This window comes from Schizosaccharomyces cryophilus (genome assembly GCF_000004155.1).
Source record: "Schizosaccharomyces cryophilus OY26 unplaced genomic scaffold supercont4.5, whole genome shotgun sequence".
Classification (NCBI taxonomy): domain Eukaryota; kingdom Fungi; phylum Ascomycota; class Schizosaccharomycetes; order Schizosaccharomycetales; family Schizosaccharomycetaceae; genus Schizosaccharomyces; species Schizosaccharomyces cryophilus.
The window spans coordinates 544,187-568,121 of record NW_013185628.1 but is presented as its reverse complement, the minus strand read 5'-3'; the positions used below and the strand labels follow the sequence as shown (position 1 = coordinate 568,121).

The 23,935-nt window shown below is 38.3% G+C and overlaps 10 protein-coding genes across 10 annotated transcripts; 8 read left to right on the top strand and 2 right to left on the bottom strand.

Moving 5' to 3' along the window:
- Positions 1 to 223: 223 nt before the first annotated feature.
- Positions 224 to 4,768, top strand: SPOG_00638 (AMP binding enzyme; the record flags this gene model as incomplete). Its single annotated transcript, XM_013168813.1, has 2 exons — positions 224 to 4,383; positions 4,507 to 4,768. 2 exons carry the CDS (start codon positions 224 to 226, stop codon positions 4,766 to 4,768), a joined length of 4,422 nt encoding a protein of 1,473 aa, XP_013024267.1.
- A 553-nt stretch (positions 4,769 to 5,321) lies between these two features.
- SPOG_00639 (translation initiation factor IF2) lies at positions 5,322 to 8,630 on the top strand. Its single transcript, XM_013168814.1, has one exon. The coding sequence runs from the start codon at positions 5,380 to 5,382 to the stop codon at positions 8,422 to 8,424; it is 3,045 nt and encodes a 1,014-aa protein (XP_013024268.1). The 5' UTR covers positions 5,322 to 5,379; the 3' UTR covers positions 8,425 to 8,630.
- On the bottom strand, positions 8,526 to 10,088 carry SPOG_00640 (para-hydroxybenzoate-polyprenyltransferaseCoq2). The gene has a single exon (XM_013168815.1). The coding sequence runs from the start codon at positions 9,795 to 9,797 to the stop codon at positions 8,706 to 8,708; it is 1,092 nt and encodes a 363-aa protein (XP_013024269.1). The 5' UTR covers positions 9,798 to 10,088; the 3' UTR covers positions 8,526 to 8,705.
- Positions 10,089 to 10,393: 305 nt separating this feature from the next.
- On the bottom strand, positions 10,394 to 13,785 carry SPOG_00641 (dolichyl-phosphate-glucose-glycolipid alpha- glucosyltransferase Alg10). The gene is made up of 2 exons (XM_013168816.1): positions 10,961 to 13,785; positions 10,394 to 10,923 (listed from the first exon to the last, which is right to left on the bottom strand). Exons 1-2 carry the CDS (start codon positions 11,920 to 11,922, stop codon positions 10,521 to 10,523), a joined length of 1,365 nt encoding a protein of 454 aa, XP_013024270.1. The 5' UTR covers positions 11,923 to 13,785; the 3' UTR covers positions 10,394 to 10,520.
- Positions 13,183 to 14,765, top strand: SPOG_00642 (UBA domain-containing protein Mud1; the record flags this gene model as incomplete). The annotated part of the gene is made up of 3 exons (XM_013168817.1): positions 13,183 to 13,670; positions 13,767 to 13,908; positions 13,962 to 14,765. 3 exons carry the CDS (start codon positions 13,183 to 13,185, stop codon positions 14,763 to 14,765), a joined length of 1,434 nt encoding a protein of 477 aa, XP_013024271.1.
- Positions 14,766 to 14,775: 10 nt separating this feature from the next.
- On the top strand, positions 14,776 to 16,071 carry SPOG_00643 (rRNA methyltransferase Rrp8; the record flags this gene model as incomplete). Its single annotated transcript, XM_013168818.1, has 3 exons — positions 14,776 to 14,803; positions 14,852 to 14,876; positions 15,129 to 16,071. 3 exons carry the CDS (start codon positions 14,776 to 14,778, stop codon positions 16,069 to 16,071), a joined length of 996 nt encoding a protein of 331 aa, XP_013024272.1.
- A 366-nt stretch (positions 16,072 to 16,437) lies between these two features.
- Positions 16,438 to 18,718, top strand: SPOG_00644 (methylenetetrahydrofolate reductase Met9). The gene has a single exon (XM_013168819.1). It carries the CDS (start codon positions 16,529 to 16,531, stop codon positions 18,356 to 18,358), a length of 1,830 nt encoding a protein of 609 aa, XP_013024273.1. The 5' UTR covers positions 16,438 to 16,528; the 3' UTR covers positions 18,359 to 18,718.
- A 345-nt stretch (positions 18,719 to 19,063) lies between these two features.
- On the top strand, positions 19,064 to 20,882 carry SPOG_00645 (DNA recombination protein Rad22). The gene is made up of 4 exons (XM_013168820.1): positions 19,064 to 19,506; positions 19,573 to 19,629; positions 19,693 to 19,815; positions 19,875 to 20,882. Exons 1-4 carry the CDS (start codon positions 19,162 to 19,164, stop codon positions 20,709 to 20,711), a joined length of 1,362 nt encoding a protein of 453 aa, XP_013024274.1. The 5' UTR covers positions 19,064 to 19,161; the 3' UTR covers positions 20,712 to 20,882.
- A 300-nt stretch (positions 20,883 to 21,182) lies between these two features.
- On the top strand, positions 21,183 to 22,982 carry SPOG_00646 (hemolysin-III family protein). The gene has a single exon (XM_013168821.1). It carries the CDS (start codon positions 21,337 to 21,339, stop codon positions 22,663 to 22,665), a length of 1,329 nt encoding a protein of 442 aa, XP_013024275.1. The 5' UTR covers positions 21,183 to 21,336; the 3' UTR covers positions 22,666 to 22,982.
- Positions 22,983 to 23,139: 157 nt separating this feature from the next.
- On the top strand, positions 23,140 to 23,793 carry SPOG_00647 (60S ribosomal protein L38). The gene is made up of 3 exons (XM_013168822.1): positions 23,140 to 23,267; positions 23,322 to 23,508; positions 23,622 to 23,793. The coding sequence occupies exons 1-3, from the start codon at positions 23,265 to 23,267 to the stop codon at positions 23,654 to 23,656; spliced, it is 225 nt and encodes a 74-aa protein (XP_013024276.1). The 5' UTR covers positions 23,140 to 23,264; the 3' UTR covers positions 23,657 to 23,793.
- The last annotated feature ends 142 nt before the right edge of the window (positions 23,794 to 23,935 follow it).

Genomic DNA, 23,935 nt, shown 5'->3' with positions numbered 1-23,935 from the left:
ACGCTGTAAATAGGAATTCTGCGAATTTGGAATACTGTATTACTAACTTTTATGTTTAGGTAATACCATTACTATATGAGGGAAGAATAATTATGCACGTTTATGAAGGACCGTTCCAATCGCCAGCAAACACCAAAAAATTGGCAGCGTTACTGAATTCTCAAAAGCCGAAATAACATTGTCCTGCATGTATATTTATTAACTTTAAGGATTTCTTTATGATATGAATTCATCGCCGGGAGATGCCGGAGATTTTGAAAGGACATACAGCAATGCTAGTAAATCCTATGCGGAAAACACCGCAAGGGAGTATGGGAACAATGGCTATAATGATTATATAGATTACAATTCGAATTTTGCTTCTGGAAACGAGTATGATGCCCGTCCTTCGTATTCGACAATGAATTCCCAGGATTTTCAGTATCCTTCTATTGAAAATTCGGGTTATTTACCATCCTATCCTTCTAAAGACGATAATATAATGATGGCAGATGACTTAATGGAGAATTCCAAGTATCATGCAGATGCCTACGGGTTTGATGGTAAAAACTTTGGGAGTCGACTAGAAATGGATGATTCTTTCGCTGATGCTCAATGGGCACATTTGGCTGGTAAACAACAGCATCCTTTGGAACCCCGTGAAATTCCTTTTCCTGTTACTGATCCCCTGAATCCGAAAATTGAAATGAAGCAGTTTGCGAATATCGCTGCTGTTCTTCGCTATCGTGGAGTCCATAGTGCTAAAAAAACGGCCTTTGTAATCTTGGATAGTAAGGGGAAAGAGTTTGCGTCTAGCACATGGGAAAAGATTGCTTCCCGAGCGGAAAAGGTTGCTCAAGTCATACGCGACAAGAGTGGTTTATTTAGAAGCGACCGAGTTGCCCTTATGTATCGTGATAGTGAAGCTATCGATTTCATTGTTTCTCTTTTTGGGTGTTTTATTGCCGGTGTAGTAGCAGTTCCAGTAAACCACTTCGATGATTTCAACGAGCTAACATCCATCTTCGCGACTACCGGCACTCGATTAGCTTTGACCACTGATGCTAACCTGAAGAGCTTTCAACGGGATCTTAATGCTAAAAAGTTACATTGGCCGAGAAACGTAGAGTGGTGGAAAACAAATGAGTTTGGTGGGTTCCACTTTAAAAAGAAAGGTGACTTACCGCCCTTACAGGTACCAGATCTCGCTTATATTGAATTTTCTAGGTCTCCACTTGGCGAACTACATGGTGTAGTCATATCTCATCGGACTATTTTACATCAAATGAACTGTTTTGCGGCCACTCTTTCTACTGCTCCTTCCTACGATTCTGATAAATTGGATTATTTATCCGTGGATCGTGAATATTTTGAAGGTGTTAGTAAGGCTGGTTTATTTTTGACTTACTTAGATTTACGTCAAGCTATTGGCTTAATTCTCGGTGTTTTGCATACGGTGTTTTCGGGTTACACAACTGTATGGTGCCCACAAAGTGCTGTTTTTGTGCCTGGTTTATGGGCAAATATCGCTACACGATATCGTGCAAACTACATGGTGACTGACTACGCTGGTTTGAAGGCAGTAGCTTATAATTACCAAAACGATCCGAAGGCTACTCTCGGATTTAGTAAAAAGCAGCCAGTCGATCTTTCAGCATTGAGGATGTGTATGGTTGATTGCCTTAACGTCGATTGTGAGTTCCAGGAAATTGTATCCGATCGGTGGTTAAAACCATTAGGTAACCATAATTCTCGTGCAACATTGGTACCTCTTCTATGTCTCCCAGAACATGGTGGTATGGTTATCTCTATGAAGGATTGGGTAGGTGGAGAAGAGTTTATGTCTCCTAGAGGATTCCAAGTTCCTCGTACTCCGGAAAATGAAATTGCTGAAGTGCTGTTGGATAAAGAATCGTTGAAGCTTAATGAAGTCGTTGTTTTGGCTGAAGATGAGAAAGCTCGTCGTCAATCGAAACACCCTAGTACTATTCGACTTGGAGCATTCTGGTATCCTTTTGTTGATGCTACCTTAGCAATTGTCGATCCTGAGACTCAAGTATTATGCATACCTAATGTAGTTGGTGAGATTTGGGTAGATTCTCCTTCATTGTCTGGTGGGTTCTTCGGTTTACCTAGACAAACTGAAGCTATATTTCATGCAAAAACTTACTTTATATCTTCTGATACTTTTGAACCAATTGCTTCGAATCAGGAATTTTTGCGAACTGGGTTGCTAGGATTTATCCATAAAGGTAAAATCTATGTATTAGGTTTATATGAGGATCGCCTTCAACAAAAAGTTGAATGGGTCGATAACGGGAAGCAGGACACTATATTTTTTCATCATTATACATCTCATTTGGTTACTACTATCATGCGTACAGTAACTAAAGTTTTTGATTGCTCAACTTTTGACATATACGTAAACAGTGAGCATTTGCCCGTTGTTTTACTGGAGAGTCCAGCAGCAAGCGTGCCAGCTGAAGCAGGTGGTACTCAGTTTTTACTAAACTATGATATGCTGAATCAAATAACCACAGAATGTATCGAATGCCTATTGGAATATCATCAGGTTCGTGTCTATTGTGTGTTGATTTGCGCTCCATTCACGTTACCAAGAGTGACTAAGAACGGTAGACAGGAAATCGGAAATATGATGTGCCGAAGGGCTTTTGAGCATGGTACACTTCCATTTGTTTTTGTAAAGTTTGCAGTTGAACGTGCCGTCCTTAATCTTCCAGTAGGTGAAGATGCCATTGATGGTATCTGGTCAAACTATGCTAGTAATATTCGACAAAATTTCCTTTTTGATCAAGAACTACAATATAGTGGTTACATCGAGCGTTCAATTCAGTTGGATGGAAAAACATTGGTCAATATATCATCATACAGAAGTATATTGCACATACTTCAGCTTCGTGTAAAAGAAAATGCAGATGATATCGCATATGTAACTATAGATGGACGTGGACGTGAGGGAAAAAACATAACTTGGAGAAAATTCGATCAAAGAGTTGCAACCGTGATTCGATATTTGCAAAAGAAGAAGTACCTAAAGACTGGAAGAGTTGTCGTACTAATGTATACGCATTCTGAAGATTACGTTTATGCTTTATACGCTTGCTTTTACTTAGGTTTGATTCCTATACCTGTTCCTCCTTTGGATAATACTCGGCTCTCTGAAGACGTTCCGGCGTTCTTGTTTCTCATAAAGCGGTATTATGTCAGTGCTATTTTGCTAAATTCGGAAGCTGATATGGCAATCCGAGGTAAGAATGCAGCGCAACACCTGAAGCAGTCAGCTATGGCTGCTAAAGTGGTTCTTCCTTCGTTTATAGTCACTTCTAAGTTGAGCAAACAAACGAAGAGTATTAAAGAATTAGGCGTAACGTTGGATCCTGTATGCTTGGACCCTGCTTTTCCTGCATTGGTATCGGCGTACTGGTCTCCAGATCACAAAATAACTTTAACGGCTTATAATCATGAAACGTTGCTCTCTTCATGCCAAATTCAGAAGGAAACATGCCAAATGACGCACAAAAGGCCTGTACTAGGTCATGTACGGAGCATGAGTGGTATAGGCTTTTTGCACACCTGTCTCATGGGTGTATTTCTAGGAACAACTACATACTTGTTGTCCCCTTTGGATTTTGCGAATAATCCGCTTTTGCTTTTCCAAATAATCTCCAAGTATAAAATCAAAGATACGTATGCTACGTTTCAAACACTAAATTATGTTCAGAATATGCAACCCACCAAATGGCCAAATCTATCTTGCTTAGAAAATTTAATGATACCTCATGACGGACGAGTCAATGCTTTTTACATTTCTGAATTGCAAAAGTTCTTTATGAGATATGGCGTAAGTCCGTTTGCTTTTAGTATTTTATACAGCGGCTGCCTTAATTCCTTTGTTACTACAAGGTCTTATATGGGAGCTACTCCTACTAAATACTGTGTTGATCTTCGTGCGCTGCGTCATGGGTTAGTACAGCCTTGTGACTCTGAAAATAAAACGTACTCCTTACCTCTTTTGGACTCGGGAATGGTTCCAATATCTACTCAAGTTGCCATTGTTAATCCAGATACTAGGGAGCTATGCCGTCTAGGTGAATATGGCGAAATTTGGGTACGTTCGAGTGCCAATGCCATTTCCTTTTTCCAATCCAGTGATCCAGTCGATATGATGAGGTTTAATGCTTCTTGTAACAATGAATTCATTGGTAATGGGCAATACGTGCGTACCGGAGATTTGGGATTCCTCCAAATTACATCCCAATCAATGGGACCTGGTAACCCGATTGTTGATATGCAGCTATTATACGTTTTGGGTCCCGTAGGAGAGACATTTGAGGTTAACGGATTAAGCCACTTCCCTCCTGATATTGAAGATACAATTGAAAGGTCTCATCCCCGTATAACGCGAGGTGGTTCTGCCGTCTTTCAATCTGGAGGAAATGTGGTCATTGTTGTTGAAGTAATAGGGTATGACTATTTATCTGCAATTGTTCCGGTGATTATCAATAGTATTTTGGATGAGCACCAAATCATCGTTGACACTGTCGCTTTTACATCTCGAGGAAACTTCCCTCGATCTCGTCTGCGTGAGAAACAACGAGGTAAGATTCTCGCTTCATGGATTACTAGAAGATTACGCACAACACAAATATTTTATATTAGGGGTTCTGCTGATAAGTCACAAGAAACATACATCCCTTATTTTAGTTCAAATACTAGTGCAACACCTTCCATTAGTTCGAGAAGTACGGCAACTCAACGAGTTTTTTGATGATACTTATTGTACTCATTTGAGTTTTTAAAAGATTCTTATGCGTTGGTCGAAAGTTGCATTTTTCTGTACTGCAAAATCGCGTTTATGATTACGTTTTAACGTCTTTTGAGGTTTTGGTTTTTTTTTAAGTTTTGCATGTAATGTATATTTATACACATTTTTTATCGACACCATTAATGGTATCTATGTACGTCCTTTTTCTTTCACTCTTTTTTCTATCATTTACGTTGCATATAGCATAGTATTTTACAGAAGAAGCCCATGGCTCCGAAGTTTCGTTTCATTTTTCTTACTTCATTCTATACTATCTTAATTACATTTTTCTTTAAGCTTATTGACAGTCGCATTTTATAAGCATATCAGAGAGAAGACTGACTTGTTTTTATACCAATTACTAAGTGGTGTAGTGAAATATAGTAGATATAACAGTTTAGTAAATTACGAAAGGTATATTTATCGTAAAAAGCACTATAGGGTATCTGAGTACACCGCACCGTATACTTATTACTGAGGCTGAGTGAAATGGTTCATCTCAATAAACAATGAAAAAGAATTCGGAATTTAGTAAACCAGAACCACTCTGCATTGAGGTTGTGAAAGGTGGTAAAATGGGTAAAAAAGGAAAAAAAGCTTCTTATGCCAACTGGGAAGATGATTTAGGAGAAGATATAAGCGGCCAAAATGAGTTTATACCTCAAAATGTTGAGGAAGCCAACGAAACAGATGAATTGAAAGAAGTCGAAGGTTTGGACACTTCTTCAGATAAGAAGTCGAAGAAAAAGAAGGGCAAGAAGGCGGATCAAGAAACGCCACTTGATGAAGAAGAAATAGTTGACGAAAAGGAAGCTCCTAGCGGTCCTGTTGAACTGACAGCTGTTACTGAATTAGACGATGATGAATTTGCTTACGAAAAGCCCAAGAAAGGGAAAAAAAATAAGAAGCAGCAAGTTGAAGAGGAAGAAATACCTGCTGCTGCTCCTGCTTCCACTGTCCATGTAAAGTCTAAAAAAGAAAAGGAACGTGAAAAGAAAGAACGTGAGAAGCAAAAGAAGAAACAACAGGGTAAGAAGCAGCCTTCCACAAATCAAGAGAGAGAAGGGGTATCAACGCCCGAGGTTGAAGAAGAGACTGTTTCTGAATCTGACTATGCGTCTGCCAAGGGCAAACAAGGTAAACGTAAAGGTCCTAATGTTGCTGCTCTTCAGAAGATGCTGGAAGAAAAGAAGGCTAAAGAAGAAGAAGAACGTAGACAAATAGAGGAGGAAGAGCGGTTAGCAGAGGAAGAAAAGCGCTTGGCTGAAGAGGAAGAGCGCCGAAAGGAAGAGGCTAAAGAAAAGAAGAAAGAAAAAGATAGGAAGAAGAAGGAAGAACTTAAGGCTCAAGGAAAGTACGTTTCGAAAAAGCAAAAGGAGCAACAAGCCCAAGCTCAACGCCGCTTGCAACAAATGTTGGAGTCAGGCGTTCAAGTCTCTGGTCTTTCAGAAAAAGCAAAGAAACAAAAACCTGTTTACACTAATAAGAAGAAATCTAGCAAGAGTGGATCCTCTTCTTTATCTTCTTCTGGTATAATGGAATCCCCCTCTCCTGCTACTTCTGCTCCCGTCTCCGGCGTAGAGTCTCCTGCTCCTCCTCAAGAATCTAAACCTGTTGAAGAGATTAAAGAAGAAAAGAAGGAGGATGATGCCGTTTTTGACGACTGGGAGGCCGCTTTGGAACAATCAGAACCTGAACCTGAACCTGAGCAAAAGCCAGAGCCAGAGCCTGCCCATGAGGAGGTTAAAGAAGAAAAGCATCAAACCGACAGCTCAGAATTTCCTGAAGCTACTCCCGTTGAATCTGAACCTGTAAACAATCTTCGTTCTCCTATTTGCTGTATTCTCGGACACGTCGATACCGGTAAGACCAAACTTTTGGATAATTTGCGTCGTAGCCATGTACAAGAAGGAGAAGCTGGAGGTATCACTCAACAAATTGGTGCTACCTACTTCCCTATTGAATCGATTAAGCAAAAGACTAAACCCGTTAATAAGAAGGGAAAATTAGAGTTCAATATACCCGGTTTGTTGATTATTGATACGCCTGGACACGAATCTTTCACCAATCTTCGTTCGCGTGGTACTTCTCTGTGTAATATTGCCATCCTTGTTATTGATATTATGCATGGTTTGGAGCCTCAAACAATGGAATCCATCCGTCTTCTTCGTGACAATAAAACACCTTTTGTGGTCGCTTTGAACAAGGTTGATCGTCTTTACGGCTGGCATTCGATTAAGGAAAATGGATTCCAAGACAGCTTATTAAAGCAAAAGAAAGCCATCCAACGCGAATTTAGAGATCGAGTCGACAGCATTATTTTGCAGCTCAATGAGCAAGGGCTCAATGCTGCATTATATTTCGAAAATAAACAAATGGGTCGTTATGTTTCTCTTGTTCCTACTTCTGCTCAATCAGGAGAAGGTGTTCCTGATTTAGTGGCCCTTTTGGTTGCATTAACGCAAACTCGTATGTCTGATCGCATCAAGTATATTTCGACCCTTGAATGTACAGTATTGGAAGTAAAAGTTGTTGAAGGTCTGGGTGCTACTATCGACGTTATTCTTTCGAACGGTGTGTTGCGAGAAGGTGATCGGATTGTTATCTGTGGTATGGGTGGCCCTATTATTACAACTGTTCGTGCTCTGTTAACGCCACAACCTATGAAAGAGATGCGTGTGAAATCGGCATATGTTCATCATAAGGAAATTAGAGCTGCAATGGGTGTAAAGGTTTGTGCCAATGACCTCGAGAAGGCTGTCGCTGGCTCTCGTTTACTCGTTGTTGGCCCTGAAGATGATGAAGAAGAATTAGCTGATGAACTTATGGCAGATCTTGAAGATTTATTGGGAAGTATAGACACTTCGGGAGTTGGTGTTTCGGTTCAGGCTTCTACTTTGGGTTCTTTGGAGGCTTTGCTTGAATTTTTGAAACAAATGAAAATTCCCGTAGCTTCTGTCAACATTGGACCTGTTTACAAAAAGGATGTGATGAAATGTGCAACCATGTTAGAAAAAGCCAAGGAATATGCCTTGCTTCTTTGCTTCGATGTTAAGGTGGATCATGATGCCGAAGCCTTAGCTGATCAGTTAGGTATAAAGGTTTTCTCCGCTAACGTAATCTATCATCTTTTCGATGCTTTCACTGCCCATCAAAACAAAATTATGGAACAGAAGCGAGAGGAAAACTCTGATGTTGCGGTTTTCCCTTGTGTTTTGAAGACCATTGCTGCTTTCAATAAGCGGGATCCTATCATTCTCGGTGTTGATGTTGTCGATGGTGTTTTGCGTAAAGGTACGCCTATTGTGTCTGTCAAAAATGTTCCCGGAGAGGAACCTCAAATAATTGAATTGGGACGTGTAGTCAGTCTTGAAATGAACCACAAACCCGTTGAAAGGGTTAAGAAGGGCCAAGCTGGTGGTGGTGTTGCCATGAAACTAGAAGCTGGTGGTGGTTCACAGATCTTGTTCGGTCGTCATGTTACGGAAAGTGATACCTTGTATTCACACATCACTCGTGAAAGTATTAATGCGTTGAAGGATCCTGCCTTCCGCAATGAGGTTCACAGAGATGAATGGCAGTTGATCATTCAACTTAAAAAGGTTTTTGGTATTATTTAATCTGCTTATGTAGGTTTTGGATTAAATATGAATTTATGTTGGATGTTGCGGAAATTTAATTACAAGAGTAATTGAATTAGCAATTAATTAGCCAAAGCGTACTGAAATATTACTTCGCAATTTTAATAAAGTTTTCTATTCTTGTTACAAAATGTTATAAAGGAATAATCCTCAAGTATTTCAGTTCGAGGCTTTACTTGCTAAGGATTTATTATGCCTTACATTTATGTACTCGTAACCTGCTCAAATGAACAAATTCTTAATGAAATTACAGTGTGCTTTCAGGAGGTATAAGCTTTAGCGAGCCAGTCCAAGGCAATAGCAGCAGTTACTAGAAAGCCTGTATTAGAGTTCTTTTTAAACCAGCTGAAGCAATCTTTTGGAGAGTCCAAATTTACTTTATATATCATGGAAAATATGCGGTAAGCAGCTCCTGCAACACCAATAGTATAGAATAAAGGTCCTTGACTGTTGCAAATCCCAGCAGTTGTAAGCATGCTCAGCTGAAAAAGAGCTAGGCCAGTCAGGACTGGTTTGGTATTGTCACCATAGCGAAGAGCCATAGAATAAACATTAGCTTTCACATCGTCCCGTTTGTCTTGATGAGCATAAATAGTATCGTATAAGACAATCCAGGATACTGCGCTTAAATAAAGGGGAGCAACAACTGACCAATTCATACAAGCTTCGCCTACTAAAGCCGGCCATCCCATGACAGCACCGTATCCAAATGTTAAGCCTAGTACGACTTGTGGATAATAAGTTATTCGCTTCATGGCAGGATATATGCAAACAGGAAGAAGAGATGCAACTCCCAATTTGATTGTATAAGGATTGAGCTGTAAAAGTATACCAAGACTTGCAGTTAACTGAACTCCTAAAACTGATACGCCCTCACGAACACTAACCAACCTACTGGCTAACGGTCTAGATTTGCTGCGCTCTACTTTAGCATCCAATTTTCGGTCCCAAAGATCATTCACCACGCATCCAGCACTTCGCATTAAAAAGGAGCCAACTCCAAAAAGCGCCAACATTTTTGATACATCGAAAAGGCTGCTATTAATGGAATAAGCGCCCATTAAAATAGACCACGTACATGGGCTGTAAAGCAAGAATGTTCCAGTCGGATTGTAAGCACGCGACAAGTGAGCATATGCAGTCCATCTTTCAGGTAAACGTGAAAACCAAGACCTTTTAACAGCTGGTATAGGTTGAGTTTTGTTTTGCTTCGACTCACTTAAAGAGCTATACCCAAAGGTCTGCCGCAGAGAGACAGAGAATGTATTATGCTTGTTAACCAACAAAATATTAGTCCATTGGCATTGTGTAGGAATGAAAGGATGATGAATTCTTGGGGCTGTTTTCAACATATTCCTGTTCTTCTAAAAGATTGAAAAAATAAACTAAATTGGTAAGGATGAAGCTTTGTGAAATACAAAGGCCTTTACTTCTAATCGTTTGCGCAACAATCTTTCCCAGAATAAATATTATTTTCACTAATTCCAAATGGACAACTTTGCTAAAATGGAACAAAAAAAGACGAATATAAAAAATAAAAAACAAATGAGCGGAATTTCCTTGATATGCGAGAAAGACAAAAACCCGACTGGGTGAGTGTTTGCTAAGTAGTAGATGAGCATTTTTTAAACAGGAAAAGAAATGTTTAACCGCCTTAAGATAACCTTTTTTATTTTTTATTTTTTAGTAAAAGTAAGAGATATTGTAATGATAAGTCCTTATTGAGTTAAGATTTATGAAAGGGAAGAAGAGCTTTCACCTTTGTATTACAATCTTCTTCGGAATGCAGTTTCATTATTAAAGATAGATATTAAACATTATACGTAGCAAGTACAACGGTTTAAATTGGTGATCATACTAATAATTGTTTAAGGGTGTATACTCAATCCTTTTTTCCTTGATGTATTCAGTTTTTCGCAAATTTGTTCTTGTAGTAGCATTTACCTACTGTGTTTTCTATAATATCGTTTAAGCGATATACTGAGACATTTCCTAAATCCATACTCATTTCATTCAACCCATCTAATGAAAGGTTTCGTCTTGTAAGAGAAAAAAAAAAAAAAGACTGTCGTAATTTACCACATAAATCGTTGTAAACTTCCTGGCTCAGAATGCCAGAAAAATGGGCGATATATAAATATATACACGCTGATAGTATTAAGAGACATATGAAAGAAAAATTCTGCTAACCAAGCATTTTTTGATTTCCACGGGACTTTCATTCGCCAAAATAAGAAAGGGAGAATGAAGTAACGAAATTCGACCAAGGGAGCCGGCACTAAAGTGAGCAAAGTAGCTAGAGTTATAATAGTAAAATCCAAGACAGATACGTATTGAGAAATATTTTTGATGAAGAAAATGTAACAAAATGCGTATATAGGTGCACCAAGGAATTTTAACCACCAATATCTGCGAATTCGATTAAATATGTAGAACACATAATGTCGATTATCAGCGAGGAGAAACGGGTGTATGATTCTAGTTTTGTTAGATATAATTCATAAAAAGAACTTACGTATTATATTTTACAATTAATAGCAATAAGGGAAGAAGTAGCAGAGTTGTGCGCGAGAATATAACAGAATGTATTTTAGGTTTCCACGATGCACTTTTGAACAATGGAGAAAAGCAAGAAGGAAAAGAAAAAAAGAAAAAAAATGTAGTAAAGTAATTCATCTGGGAAAGATGGATAACCGCATTATGATTTGATTTGTCCCCTAAAACAATACCTCCATTCCATACTAAAAAACCCATTGAAAAAGCAAAGACGAAAACAAATGGAAGTAGTTTTTTCCATATTTTTCCTAAATTTCTTAAAACACTTCCAATAAATGAAGTAATCGTCAAAAAAAAATCCACAAAGGTCGCTTCAGACAATACAGGATCATAAAACGACAAGTCGTTCGTAATTAAAGTGACCATTATATAACCAACCCAAAGAATGTTTGTTTGTCGAAAGAACAAACTGAAGAAGCAAAAAGCAGAACTGAGGATGGCGGCGTTTCTTAGTGCAAAATCATAAGCCAGCAGAACTATTACAGTACTAGCAATATCAGTATAATAAAGTAAGAAAGTAAACCATAGTGGAGGCAAAGAAGAAAGAACAAGTGGAGAACTGAAAGCCTTACCGCTCAATTGTTTGTTGATGTCAAACAAAACTGCGGGCAAACAAACGACCCCCAAGACAAAATTTAGAGAGCGAAGAGCAACCAAATGACACCCTAGAACAGGTTTCAAAAAATAAGACAGTAAGTATAAACCTGGAGGAGTAGTGATGGCCGGATCCCATTCCCAATCCTGATTGCAATATCTTTGGGTTTGAGAAACATGAAATATTTCATCCATATAAGGAATATTGACATAACGGTTTACCAAGAAAAATGATAGGAGGCTTGTCAGGATCCACAATACGGCGATATTTGAACCTGTACCGGCTCCATATAATGATTTTACCAGACGGCCTTTTTTTATGCTCATATTAAGTTTAGGAAAATTAAGATGGAAGAAAGAACTAAATTAATAAAGATATCATTGATTTTTCCCAGAAACGAAAAGAAAGTCAGTAATGAGAATTCCAAGTCAATTTCCTGTAGCTAGATTATGGATTACAATGGAGTTTCGAGAGAGTCACTAAGGTTTTGAATTTTTTCAAGAATTCATTCAATTTTTTCTGATTGTAGCAGTATCTTTGTTAGATTTTGTTTCAAAAGGTACACAAGAGGTATTTCTTTATGTTATACAAGTGTACACCTTCAATTGATGCGGTACCGAGCTCATATTCTGAGATAGATTAAAAAAATAAACCCTTTTAAAGGATGAAGTTTTGGACCCATTTGAAACTTGACAACCCTTTTGGGTGTCTGTGAATATCTCAACTTTGAATGCTCGTAAACAAGAAACAGCAAATTATAAAGTTTGAGGTTGAATTACTGTTCAAAGATCCTTTTCAGAAGTTAGTTGTTTTTTTATAAGCTTGCTGATACGCCTTGGTCTTCGACAAAGGTTTTAAAGAGTGTCAGTAAACAAACACTACGAAGCTTTTCTAGTTGCCAAATAGTTCTAGATAAGCAACTTTTCAGGCTCATCATAATCGTTGTTCATACATTATTAGAACTTTACCTTTTCCAAATTTCCATTCATAAACACAAACAATTTGATCGTTCTATCGAAATACCATTTCAGCGATTGATGTAAAGACAAGTACAAAATGGTAATTCAATTTGATGGATCTGATCTTTTGAACCCTTCACCTGATGTGAAAATTATCACTGGATTGTTGGTTTACGATTCCATAAAGTATTACATATCACAAAAGGATAGTAGTAGGGAATAGGTTCAATTCGTTTGATAGAAATCGAAATTTTCTTCGCAATGTTCGTTCCAAAAAGTAAACGTTTGTGTTTTTAGACACATATCCATTCCAGCGCTGACAGGATTAGCAAAACATAACCACAGAGGATTCGTTTCATGAAATCCCGAGGAATTCGTTTACGGTCAGGAAAATTTTTTTTGAAAAAACAGTTGGCTAAAGAACCTCCAATCCAATGTAACTCAAGCCTATAGTTGGAGTTGCTTGTCTGGCAATCTTGTTTGCTAAAGCATAGAGAAATGGCTAAGATGTTATTTCTTAAAGGCAAGACAAAAAGTAAAAAAATGGGAAAAACTTTGCAAGCGATACCAATTGTTTGTTTCTTGGATTGCGTCTGGCTTTGAAACTCACCGACTACAAGAAACTTAATGGATATCTTTTACCTGGTTTATTTTCTGACACACTTTTTTGCTGCAATCTTTGTAGATCTTCCAGTCTTCGAGTGGGTGCAAGACAAATATCCCTCTCTTTCTGCTGTTCGACGCTTTTATTTGGACAAATATGATGATCCAAATCTGAAAAATCATGCTCCATGGCAGAATGCTTTATTCACTTCTGAAGCATTTATTCAGCTTCCCTATTTCTTATGGGCCTCTTGTAACCTCTGGAAAGGCACACAGAGTCCTAAATTATGGCTTTCAATGTTGATGTATGGAATACATGCTGCCACGACGACTTGGATCTGTATCTTTGAATTGTATGCTCAACAAAAATGGATTCTTATCTCTTTTTACCTCCCTTACTTGGTGATTCCTTTGTTGATGTCGGTTCACATGTGCAAGCGATTAATAAGAGCCTGCACCGTTGCAGCATCCCAGTCTTCTGCCACCTCTTCCACTACCCAAAAAAAGTTTAAGTAAGACTATTTTTTATAGAAAATGAATCAATTATCTGTTGAAGAAATTCGTCAAACGATTTTATCGACACCAAATCTCTTAAATCGCGTACGAAGTGAATTTCCACAACTAGCAGAAGTCTTAGAAGATCCTGATCGATTTGCATCTACTTGGCAAACATTAAATTTTTCACAACTCCTTTCGATGCCCAGATCATCTGCTTCTGCTCCTACTCCATTTTCCATGCCGACGGTTTCTGTACGGTTGCCATAACATAATCTTTGCTTGTAATACTAACAGAAACATTCTAGGACGATGAATTGTTTGATGTAGAAGTGCAACGACGAATTGAAGAGCAAATTCGTCAATCAAATATTGCAGAAAATATGCAAAGCGCCATCGAAAATCACCCAGAGGTTTTTGGGCAAGTATACATGCTCTTCGTCAATGTTGAAATTAATGGTCATAAAGTAAAGGCTTTCGTAGACTCAGGAGCTCAAGCCACCATTTTGTCTGCTGATTGTGCTTCACGATGTGGGTTGACTCGATTGTTGGATACGAGATTTTCAGGTGTCGCGAAGGGTGTGGGCATGGCAAAAATTTTGGGCTCCGTACACAGTGCTCCTTTGAAGATTGGGGACTTATTCCTTCCTTGTCGTTTTACTGTAATTGAGGGTCGTGACGTTGATATGCTTCTTGGTTTAGACATGTTACGCAGATACCAAGCATGCATCGACTTGGAAAATAATGTTCTTCGAATCCATGGTCAGGAGGTTCCTTTCTTAGGAGAATCTGAAATTCCAAAAATGCAAGCATCTGTGGAACCTTCTGCTGCTTCCCAGGGACTCGGCATTGAGGCTGATCCTTCAGTCGCTTCTGCCTCAGCTGCCTCTGTTGGATCCCGTTTAGGTACAAAAGGTGATACTGCACCATCTCCAAGCGTTCCGGCAGCTTCAACTTCCTCTAGTAATCCTATCGTTAACACATCAGGAGATCCCACAGTTGAGTCGAAGATTGCTCAACTTACTGGCATGGGCTTTGATCCGTTAGAAGCTGCTCAGGCTTTGGAAGCTGCTAATGGAGATATTGATGTTGCGGCTTCTTTCCTTTTATAATGGCTTAATTATGACTGATAGAAACAGCCACGATAGACGTATGCACACCTTGGGAATTTTTCTTTATTTATGATTTCAATTATTAGAAAAAATTCAACTTTTTTATGATATGTAAATGAATTCCTCGTTATTTTTTTCCTAAAGTATCGTTTTTACAATTTCTGTAAGTAGTACCATACCAAGTAATGAAATTTATTTTCAGAAGACAAAAAGTTACAAATAAGAATCTCTTAGATATGTAATCAACGAATAGAAAGCACACAGTTTCGACGCCTTGCCTGATTCAGCATGAAAGCCACAAGCCCGTCTACTCTTCACCAAACTCAATTTTTGGGCAAACTTCAGAAATCTACACCCATAAAGTATGTTTCAAGTAAACTGGGATTTAGGAAGTGCTCCATCCAAAAAGCAAGAGCCGAAGGAAAACAAGAAAAGGAGGAATCAACCTGAAAAGACAAAACCTGTGCCGGTAAAGAACAAGGATCCCAAAGGTCAGGAACCGTCTAAGAAAAAGCAAAAACAAGAAAGGAAAGGAAATGAAACGACTGGTGATGAAAAAAAGCAACCATCTCTTGTTCACGAGGGTGAAAAAAAGCTAGCAAATGAAGGTCCCTTGACGGCGCTTCAGAAGAAAATGAAAGGGAAATTAGACGGGGCTAAATTTCGTTGGATTAATGAAAGATTGTATACTACAGAAAGCGAGGAGGCTGTGAAACTTTTCCAAGATAGCCCAGACATGTTCGATGTTTACCACGCCGGATTTCGACATCAGATCGAAAGCTGGCCGGAAAATCCCGTTGACGTTTTTATTCGCTTTTTGAAGGAAAGATACGACAAGAAGCGACGACCCGTCAGTGTGGTAGATCTTGGATGTGGAGAAGCTAAAATTGCCGAAACATATGAAGCATCCAAGTATATACAGGTTCAAAGTTTTGACCTCGTTTCGGCGAATAAGTTTATTGTAGCTTCTGATATCTCAGATCTTCCCTTGGAGGATGCTAGTGTTGACATTGCTATCTTTTGTCTGAGTTTGATGGGAACGAATTGGCAATCGTTTTTGCGGGAAGCACATCGTGTTTTGAAGCCGAATACAGGACAGCTTTGGGTAGCTGAGATCAAAAGCCGCTTTTCAGACAAAAGTGGTAAGATCTTTGCTGAAGAACTTCCTAAATTGGGCTTCGAGAATACATCCCTTGTTTTGGGGAATAAAATGTTTACGCTTTTTGAGTTTGTTAAACAGCCTTTGCGTCAAGAACCTCAGACTCTTCCCCCAATCCTTAATGCTTGCATCTATAAGCGCCGGTGAGCTTTTTTTTGTTAGATTTTTGGTATATGCCGATATGTCTGTACTGTATAATGGGTCTTTGGAATGATTGTTGAAATTTTCATTTTATTCTTTATAATATAGAAGCATTTGTTACTTAATAATAGAACTGAAACTATTTACCTGTCAGCTTTTGCTCATTCATATTCGTGCTATTTTTTTGTTTTTATTATTCACTGCAAGCATTTCTCTATTTAATTACATTTCTGCGCTCTCCAAAAAACTAAATCGCACATTGTTACAGTACGCTGAAACTTCCGTAATTAAGCTTCTTTAATAAGTTAATGAACCGTTGCGCAGTACTTTAAAACGAATCCAACGTTATAGTCCACATCTAAGTACCGTCTCCTGCAGCGGTTTATAGGAGATTGGAATTCCATAACTTAACCAAAGCCAACTATCTACTCAGGGCAAGGTCCTTCAGAATTGGGTGGTAAGAATGAAAATAAGTGACAAGCTTCAACATCCGAACTGGAAAGACAGAATTACATGGAGCTATGAGTTTTTTCCTCCAAAAACAAGCACAGGTATCCAAAACTTGTACAGTCGTATAGATCGCATGAAAAAATGGGGCCATCCAATGTTCATTGATGTGACCTGGGGTGCCGGTGGGAGTACTTCAGATTTGACTCCTGTGATTGTAAATGTTGCGCAAAAGGAATTTCAACTTGATACTTGTATGCACCTCACATGTACAAATATGTCGGAAGAAATGATTGAAACGGCGTTGAAGAAAGCTTACGAGACTGGTTGTCGTAATATTTTGGCACTAAGAGGGGATCCACCCAAAAATGAAACTGAATGGACCCAAGTGGAGGGTGGCTTTCGCTATGCATCAGATTTGGTTCGTTATATAAAAAAGAATTATGGAGACGAAATCTGCATTGGTGTCGCTGGTTATCCTGAAGGGTATTCACCAGATGACGATTTAGAGAGAAGTTTAAAGCATTTAAAAGAAAAAGTAGATGCTGGTGCATCTTTTATTGTAACGCAAATGTTTTATGATGCCGATAATTTCGTTGAATGGGTTAAGAAAGTGCGGAAAATGGGCATAACGGTTCCCATTTTCCCAGGCATCATGCCCATCCAAGCTTGGGATTCATTCATTCGACGAGCCAAATGGAGTGGAGTAAAAATTCCACAACATTTTATGGATACCCTTTTGCCAGTCAAAGATAATGATGATGATGTACGTGAACGCGGCACCGACTTAATGATACAGTTTTGTCGAACATTAATCGAAAACGGTATTACTCGTCTTCATTTCTACACTATGAATTTGGAAAAAGCCGTGAAAATGATCATTGAGCGACTTGGATTGCTAGATGAAGAAGTAAAGGACGTGACAGAAAAATCAGAAAATCAACTGACGACAAACCGTACAGAAATTTTTCCTGACGGAACGAAACGAGCAAATGAAGATGTACGTCCTATATTTTGGAGGACTCGTTTAGAAAGTTATATTTCAAGGACGGATCAGTGGGATGAGTTTCCTCATGGTCGATGGGGTGATTCGCGTAGTCCAGCTTTTGGTGAATTTGATCCTTCTCGTCATGGCCTCCGTCAGTCGACAGGTGAAATACTTTCTCTTTGGGGCAGTCCAAAGTCTTACAAAGAGCTCGGTGAACTCTTTGCGGATTATTGCATGAAAAAACAAAGCAGCTTACCCTGGAGCGATGTGCCTATCTCAGATGAGGCTAAAATGATTCAAAGTCAGTTGGTGAACATTAATAAAAGGGCTTATTTAACAATTAATTCTCAGCCTGCTTTGAATGGCGTGAAAAGCTCTGATCCTGTTCATGGATGGGGTCCTACGAACGGATATGTATACCAAAAGCCTTACGTTGAGTTTTTTGTACACCCTTCTTTAATTGAGGAATTGAAATCTTCTCTTCACCAAATGGGTGATACCTCCTACTTTTTTATAACTGTAGATGGGAAACTGGATACCAATGCCGCATATGAAGTTCCTAATGCAGTTACGTGGGGTGTATTTCCTAATCGCGAGGTAATTCAACCAACCATCGTCGAATCTACCTCTTTTTTGGCTTGGAAGGACGAAGCGTATTTCCTTGGTATGGCTTGGGCTTCAGCCCATGACCCTAACTCTGCGACTCACAAGCTGTTGGTATCGATGATGTCTAGCTGGATGCTTTGTGTTATTGTTGACAATAACTTTGAACGTGGCCAATCTCTGTTTGACGTTTTTTCAAAAATAAAAAGCTTGGAGGATATCCATCCTGAGCTTTATAACGGGGTGGCCATCTAATATAAAAAGGTGTTGCTAATCTTGTCTTCTATTCTTCACCTGTTTGTGTTTTGTTTGTATCGGGCTTCATGCTCAAAAATTAATGTAAGGTAATAACCCCACACTCTCTTTCAACAGTTTTTGTTTATTCGGGATGGTTTTGGTTTCAACAATTTAACTGATCGTTTTATGAATTCCTTCTCTATAAATGCATTGGCTTCAACAGTCATCCGATAGTTTTATCCTCATTTATCCTTTATGGTCACTAATATTAATGACATGTTTTTTCTTTGATAACATAAAACAATAACATTACAAGGAAGTATAGTAGTTGAATAAAAATTAGTTGAGAACCAAGCTTGGAAAACTCATAAACAAGAACGAAATTGTTCCAAGTAATCTTAATTTATATATACAATCGGTCGTTCGTACCTACGTTTCAAATATCTTAAATCCTTGACGAAGAGCGGAGCAAGCAGGACGGAAATGAGTTTTCTCATTTTTTCCAAATATATTGCAGCTTTTAAGTTTTATTAGAGAGAAAATACTAACAATAGCAACTTAAATTAGACTCAAGGATGGAAACTTATAGACTAACTAAAAAAATATTTTTATAGTGAATACTTTTGAATAGAAGTTTATTATGATCTTTACAGAAACTTTAGACTACTGAAATGTATAAATACATAAATATATATATACATATAACTTGGAACTATCAAACTGCTTCAGTAGTTTTGGTGTTAGTCTAAACTCAACACCAAACCTACCAAGAAGTTTACCAATTGGAACTGCATTTAGGAGTCTTAAAGTGTAAAAGAAACATGACCTTTCATGAAAAACAACATACAATAGAAGAAGAAAAAGGAAATGGATTTGGAGATCCATATTCAGCGGATGAGTACCAATACTTACAGGCATCACTCACTAGAAAATTGGGCCCAGAGTATGTTTCGCGGAGATCTGGTCCAGGTGGATTTTCAGTGAGCTATATCGAATCTTGGAAGGCAATTGAGCTTGCTAATGAAATTTTTGGATTTAATGGATGGTCATCCTCTATAAGAAGTATAAATATTGATTTTGTTGACGAAAACAAAGAAAACGGTCGAGTGAGTTTAGGAATAAGCGTCGTGGTTCGAGTAACTATTAAAGATGGAGCATATCATGAGGTAGCGTTCATACCGTAACCGTTAAAATACTAGTTGCTTTGGAAGAAGAAAGGCTAATAAATTTAGGACATTGGTTATGGATCAATAGATAATTGCAGAGGAAAGGGGTCAGCATTTGAAAAGGTATGCAAAGAATCACAAAGACTTAATGGTCGAAGAGTGTTTTCTATTAATGCTCATTGTTAGTGCAAAAAAGAGGGAACCACCGATGCCTTAAAACGTGCCCTTCGAAACTTCGGAAACAGTCTTGGAAACTGCATGTATGACAAGTATTATCTACGAGAAATTGGAAAAATGAAACCTCCAGCTGTATGTGATGTGAAATGAAAAAGCAAAGTTAGTACAGCTACTAATAGGATGTTTTACAGTATCAGTTTGATAGCGGCGATTTATTCCGTAAGTCGGAATCTGGTTCCAGAGGAGAATTTATCAGAAAGAAAAATGCTCAAAACAGGCTTAACAACAGACCAGTCATCAAAAATGAGGAAGGCTTTCATCCATCTACTGTTAAACCAAGGGAGGAAAACAGAGATCTAGAAATGTATTCTGATGAGGAGTTAGATAATATATTTGTAGAAGATGACATGATTGCTCACCTAGCGGTAAATGATACTGGATCTCCTGCTAATAAATCCTTTGAGGAGTCGGACGCGAAACCCAAACCAGAAATGCAAAAGCCCACTACGAAAACAATTCAACGAAACAATACGTATCCTATGACAAGTATTCCTCAGCCTATAAACGAGAGAACGAAATCTGCCGTCCCAAGTATACCTTCAAAAAGCGATGGCTTGAATCTAAATGGAACCTCTTCTTCAGCAAAATTCATTAGCGCTCGTGCTGCTGCAGCTGCAGACGGAGTTGTTTCTGCTCCTAATTCAGCAAATTTCAACCCCCGATTGGATAGTCCATCTATACGAAAGTCATCCGTAGTAGATCATTCAAAATCTGTTCCGGTTCATAGGTCAGTTGTACAGCCTGTGGAAAAAAGCCAAAGTCGACCGAATGGAAAAATTGGCGTACCGCCTAGTGATTCATTCGATCAGCAAAAATCATCTGGCACAAAGCGATCTCTTCAAGAAACCAGCCTTTCTCGTCAAAATTCAATGGAAACAAACAAGGGAACTTCGATTTCTGGAATGGAAACTAATTCAAAGCGGCCTGAAGACGACCCAGGAATTGATAAAAAACCTAAAACAGGCTGATAAGGACCCGGGAATACACTTTTTATTCGTTTGTATGAAATCATTTAATGCTATTTCTCCTAAGTCTATTCTCGTTTGTTTGATTTTTATGATGTTTAAGTTTAGGTATTTTGATTATGTAAATAAGTCGTCTCAGATAATATTTAATTCCTCCTTTTTGCCATGAATTATATTTAGGATAAAGAAAAGAGAAAATAGAAGACTGAAATGTAGGTTTTAAATATCTTTATCGATTAATCTTCCCCATGAAAACCTCAAATTCGCGTTTTGTGTTTCCTTCTTTGGTTTGTTTACACTTGTATAAACAAAGTCGATCCCATTTGGTAATTATCTTTCTATATGGTAAAGTGCTGACATTAGCGCGGTAAGTGTTCCTCTTTATCATTATATCAGATAATTAAGCATAAGAATATAACAAGGTCCAACAAGCAACAGTTTCATGGACAAAATAGTAGTTTCCCACGGATGTGATTTTAAGTTGCCCCAAACCAAACGCAGAACCAATTCAAACGTCGACGAGAATCCCAGAATTGCATCCTTTTGAAAAGTGTACAGACGTAAAATTGACAGCCAAAAAACGAAGGAAGAACGGTGAGAAGTGGAATCAAATTGATCGTTGTCGAAGATGGCTCAACCGCAATTGTGTGAATCAGAAAGGGCAGAAGGATTAAGGAAAAGGGTTCATGGTCGTCGACATTCTTCATACGAAGTTGAGAATAAAAAGGGCGATATCCCGGAAGATGTTGTTGTTTATAAATTTGATCTATTTCTCACTCGCCTGGGGGATCGAATGAAACGAATTGAAGAAGTAGGACTTCCAAAAATAGAAGAACCAAATACAACCTATGAAATTTTAGTAAGGTTACGGAATTCATTTATTGGTAGCACCATTTTAGGGAAAAACCAGGTTATGTACTTTCTTCGGATGATTGAGGAAAAGTATCACGACGCCTTGGCTGCTTATGATTCATTCCCTTCGAAAGTACTAGAAGCTTTAAATTTCCTGGAGACTTTGCTGTCTGATTTAGAAGATATCGCCAGTGTTGAAAGTCGAACGACAGTTGGTGAAATATTTGAAGATACCAAAGAAAAACTTCAGAGAGCTATCCGTGCTGGTGAAAGACGGCTTCTTGAGCTAGATGAAATTCCTTTGGAGTGGAAAAACAACCCCTTCATTTTACGAGGTTATCGGTTTTATTCCAGTAAGCGTCGATGCATTCGCTCCGTCCTTGCCTTCCATAATGAAACGTTCAATATCTGGACCCATTTAATCGCATTCATTGGATTTTTCACAGTTATATCATACTTTTATCCATCATCTACGTCTTGGATTTCGTCTTCGTTTTCGAATCGAATCGTCCGCATTTTCTTTTTAGTATCCGCAATGAAGTGCTTAGCGTGTTCGGTTACCTGGCATACATTTTCCAGTTTGTCCAAGTATGAGCATATGCGACGTGCGGCATGCATGGATTATGTGGGTATTTCCGCGCTCATTGCTGCTTCTATTATCTCGGTTGAATACCATGCTTTTAAATGTCATACCTTATTTCGTGTGCTTTATATAGCCATTACCGGGACACTTGGATGTATAGGAATATATATGCCCTGGAAAAAGTGGTTTAACGATTACAGGTTCCGTTCCTTTAAAATCTTTTTCTTTATTGGTTTAGCCTGCAGCGGATTCTTACCGTTACTTACAATGTGTTATATCCGAGGCGCCGTAGAAACATTTTCTTATTTGAAACCTGTTTTTCTGTCTATTTTCAGCTATATTATAGGAGTCCTTTTTTATGCTTTGCATGTGCCAGAGAAGCTCTATCCAGGCGTATTTGACATCGTGGGAAATAGTCATCAATTATGGCATATTGCTATTATTATTGGTATAGGATTCCACTATTATGGTATTAAGACATTTGAAACCTATCACCAAGGATTTGCCTGTGACCTGGTGTAATATTTATTGCAAAAAGCTCAATGATGACTAGGGGACCGGATCGGGACCGTACATGAATCATAATACGAAAGGACCTAATATCGACTCATTTTCTTTTCTCACTTTTTTCTTTTAATTTCTAATTCTTTTATTTTTTTTTTGTTCTTTTGGTTGTTGTTTTAATATTCGATAACTTACGTTTTGTACATAATCAATCTATTTTAACATCAACGAGAATTCATCGAAAACGATTCCCGTTTTTGTTGGTCGAAGTAGTTTATGTAACTTTACAAGTAGTTTTTATTTTAATTCTTCAAGAACAATGAAATGGATTCTATGAAATTTTTTGCAAATTTGTAAATACCATCCTAAGTCTATCAGAATGAATTGTGCATTTGAGTAACGTACCAAGTGGACAAAATCGATTAGCAGCACATTTAACTTTTCTATGATAAAATAAGATTTTTAAACCGAAAAAACAACCGAATTTGCATATTTCCAGCCTAGAAAATGCCAAAGTGTTGGACTCGATGGAAAAAAGCAGTCACATAATGTATAGGACACAACACAATAACTCAACTTGATTCTGTGCACAGCAACTTACCAAGCAAGTCGACAAAATGGTACGTAAATTTTATTGGATAACTTGGATGAAAAGCTAATGAATCGTGTTATAGCCTCGCCAGGTTACTGATATTAAGCTCTTTTTACAGCTTGCTCACAGAGGTGATGCGACTTCTGCCCGTGTGAAGAAGAACCAAAACAAGGATGTTAAGTTCAAGCTTCGCTGCTCCAAGTATCTTTATACTTTGGTTGTCGCTGATGCCAAGAAGGCCGAGAAGCTTCGTCAATCCCTTCCTCCTGGTATGTGAAAATTACGAAAAATGGAGTGGATCCATTCAAAGTATTTTGTTTGTCCGTTCTCGCTTTTTTTATTTTTTTTATTTTGACTTAGAATTACTAACGAACTGAACTAGCTCTCACCGTTGCCGAAGTTGGCAAGAAGGCTTAGAAACAATCAATGAAGTACCGGTTAAGAACAGGCAAACAGTTAGGAGAGGGAAGAATTTGTAGAAAAAGTAGTTCAAGTAATGTGGCCATAACGTAGTTGAAAAGGTTTTGTTTTGTAGAATCAATTGCCGGAAGATGGTTTTAAATTATTTAACTGTTTGTGATCGTAGGCAAATTCATCATGGAAGTCAGAGCGGGTTACCACCATACTGGGGGCCTTGTGAAGGTGCGCGCTGTAGAATTATGGGTACAATAATGACTGGTTTTCAATTTCACTCTA

What these genes read in the sequence shown, in the direction of transcription:
- SPOG_00639 (XM_013168814.1), top strand. Translation starts at nt 5,380, where the DNA reads ATGGGTAAAAAAGGAAAAAAAGCTTCTTATGCCAACTGGGAAGATGAT.
- SPOG_00640 (XM_013168815.1), bottom strand. Translation starts at nt 9,797, where the DNA reads ATGTTGAAAACAGCCCCAAGAATTCATCATCCTTTCATTCCTACACAA.
- SPOG_00641 (XM_013168816.1), bottom strand. Translation starts at nt 11,922, where the DNA reads ATGAGCATAAAAAAAGGCCGTCTGGTAAAATCATTATATGGAGCCGGT. An exon ending in TTAATTGTAAAATATAATAC is followed by an intron (nt 10,924 to 10,960) that starts GTAAGTTCTTTT and finishes TAACAAAACTAG; the next exon opens with AATCATACACCCGTTTCTCC.
- SPOG_00644 (XM_013168819.1), top strand. Translation starts at nt 16,529, where the DNA reads ATGAAAATAAGTGACAAGCTTCAACATCCGAACTGGAAAGACAGAATT.
- SPOG_00645 (XM_013168820.1), top strand. Translation starts at nt 19,162, where the DNA reads ATGACCTTTCATGAAAAACAACATACAATAGAAGAAGAAAAAGGAAAT. An exon ending in AAGATGGAGCATATCATGAG is followed by an intron (nt 19,507 to 19,572) that starts GTAGCGTTCATA and finishes TAATAAATTTAG; the next exon opens with GACATTGGTTATGGATCAAT. An exon ending in GAAAAATGAAACCTCCAGCT is followed by an intron (nt 19,816 to 19,874) that starts GTATGTGATGTG and finishes GATGTTTTACAG; the next exon opens with TATCAGTTTGATAGCGGCGA.
- SPOG_00646 (XM_013168821.1), top strand. Translation starts at nt 21,337, where the DNA reads ATGGCTCAACCGCAATTGTGTGAATCAGAAAGGGCAGAAGGATTAAGG.
- SPOG_00647 (XM_013168822.1), top strand. An exon ending in TCGTCAATCCCTTCCTCCTG is followed by an intron (nt 23,509 to 23,621) that starts GTATGTGAAAAT and finishes GAACTGAACTAG; the next exon opens with CTCTCACCGTTGCCGAAGTT.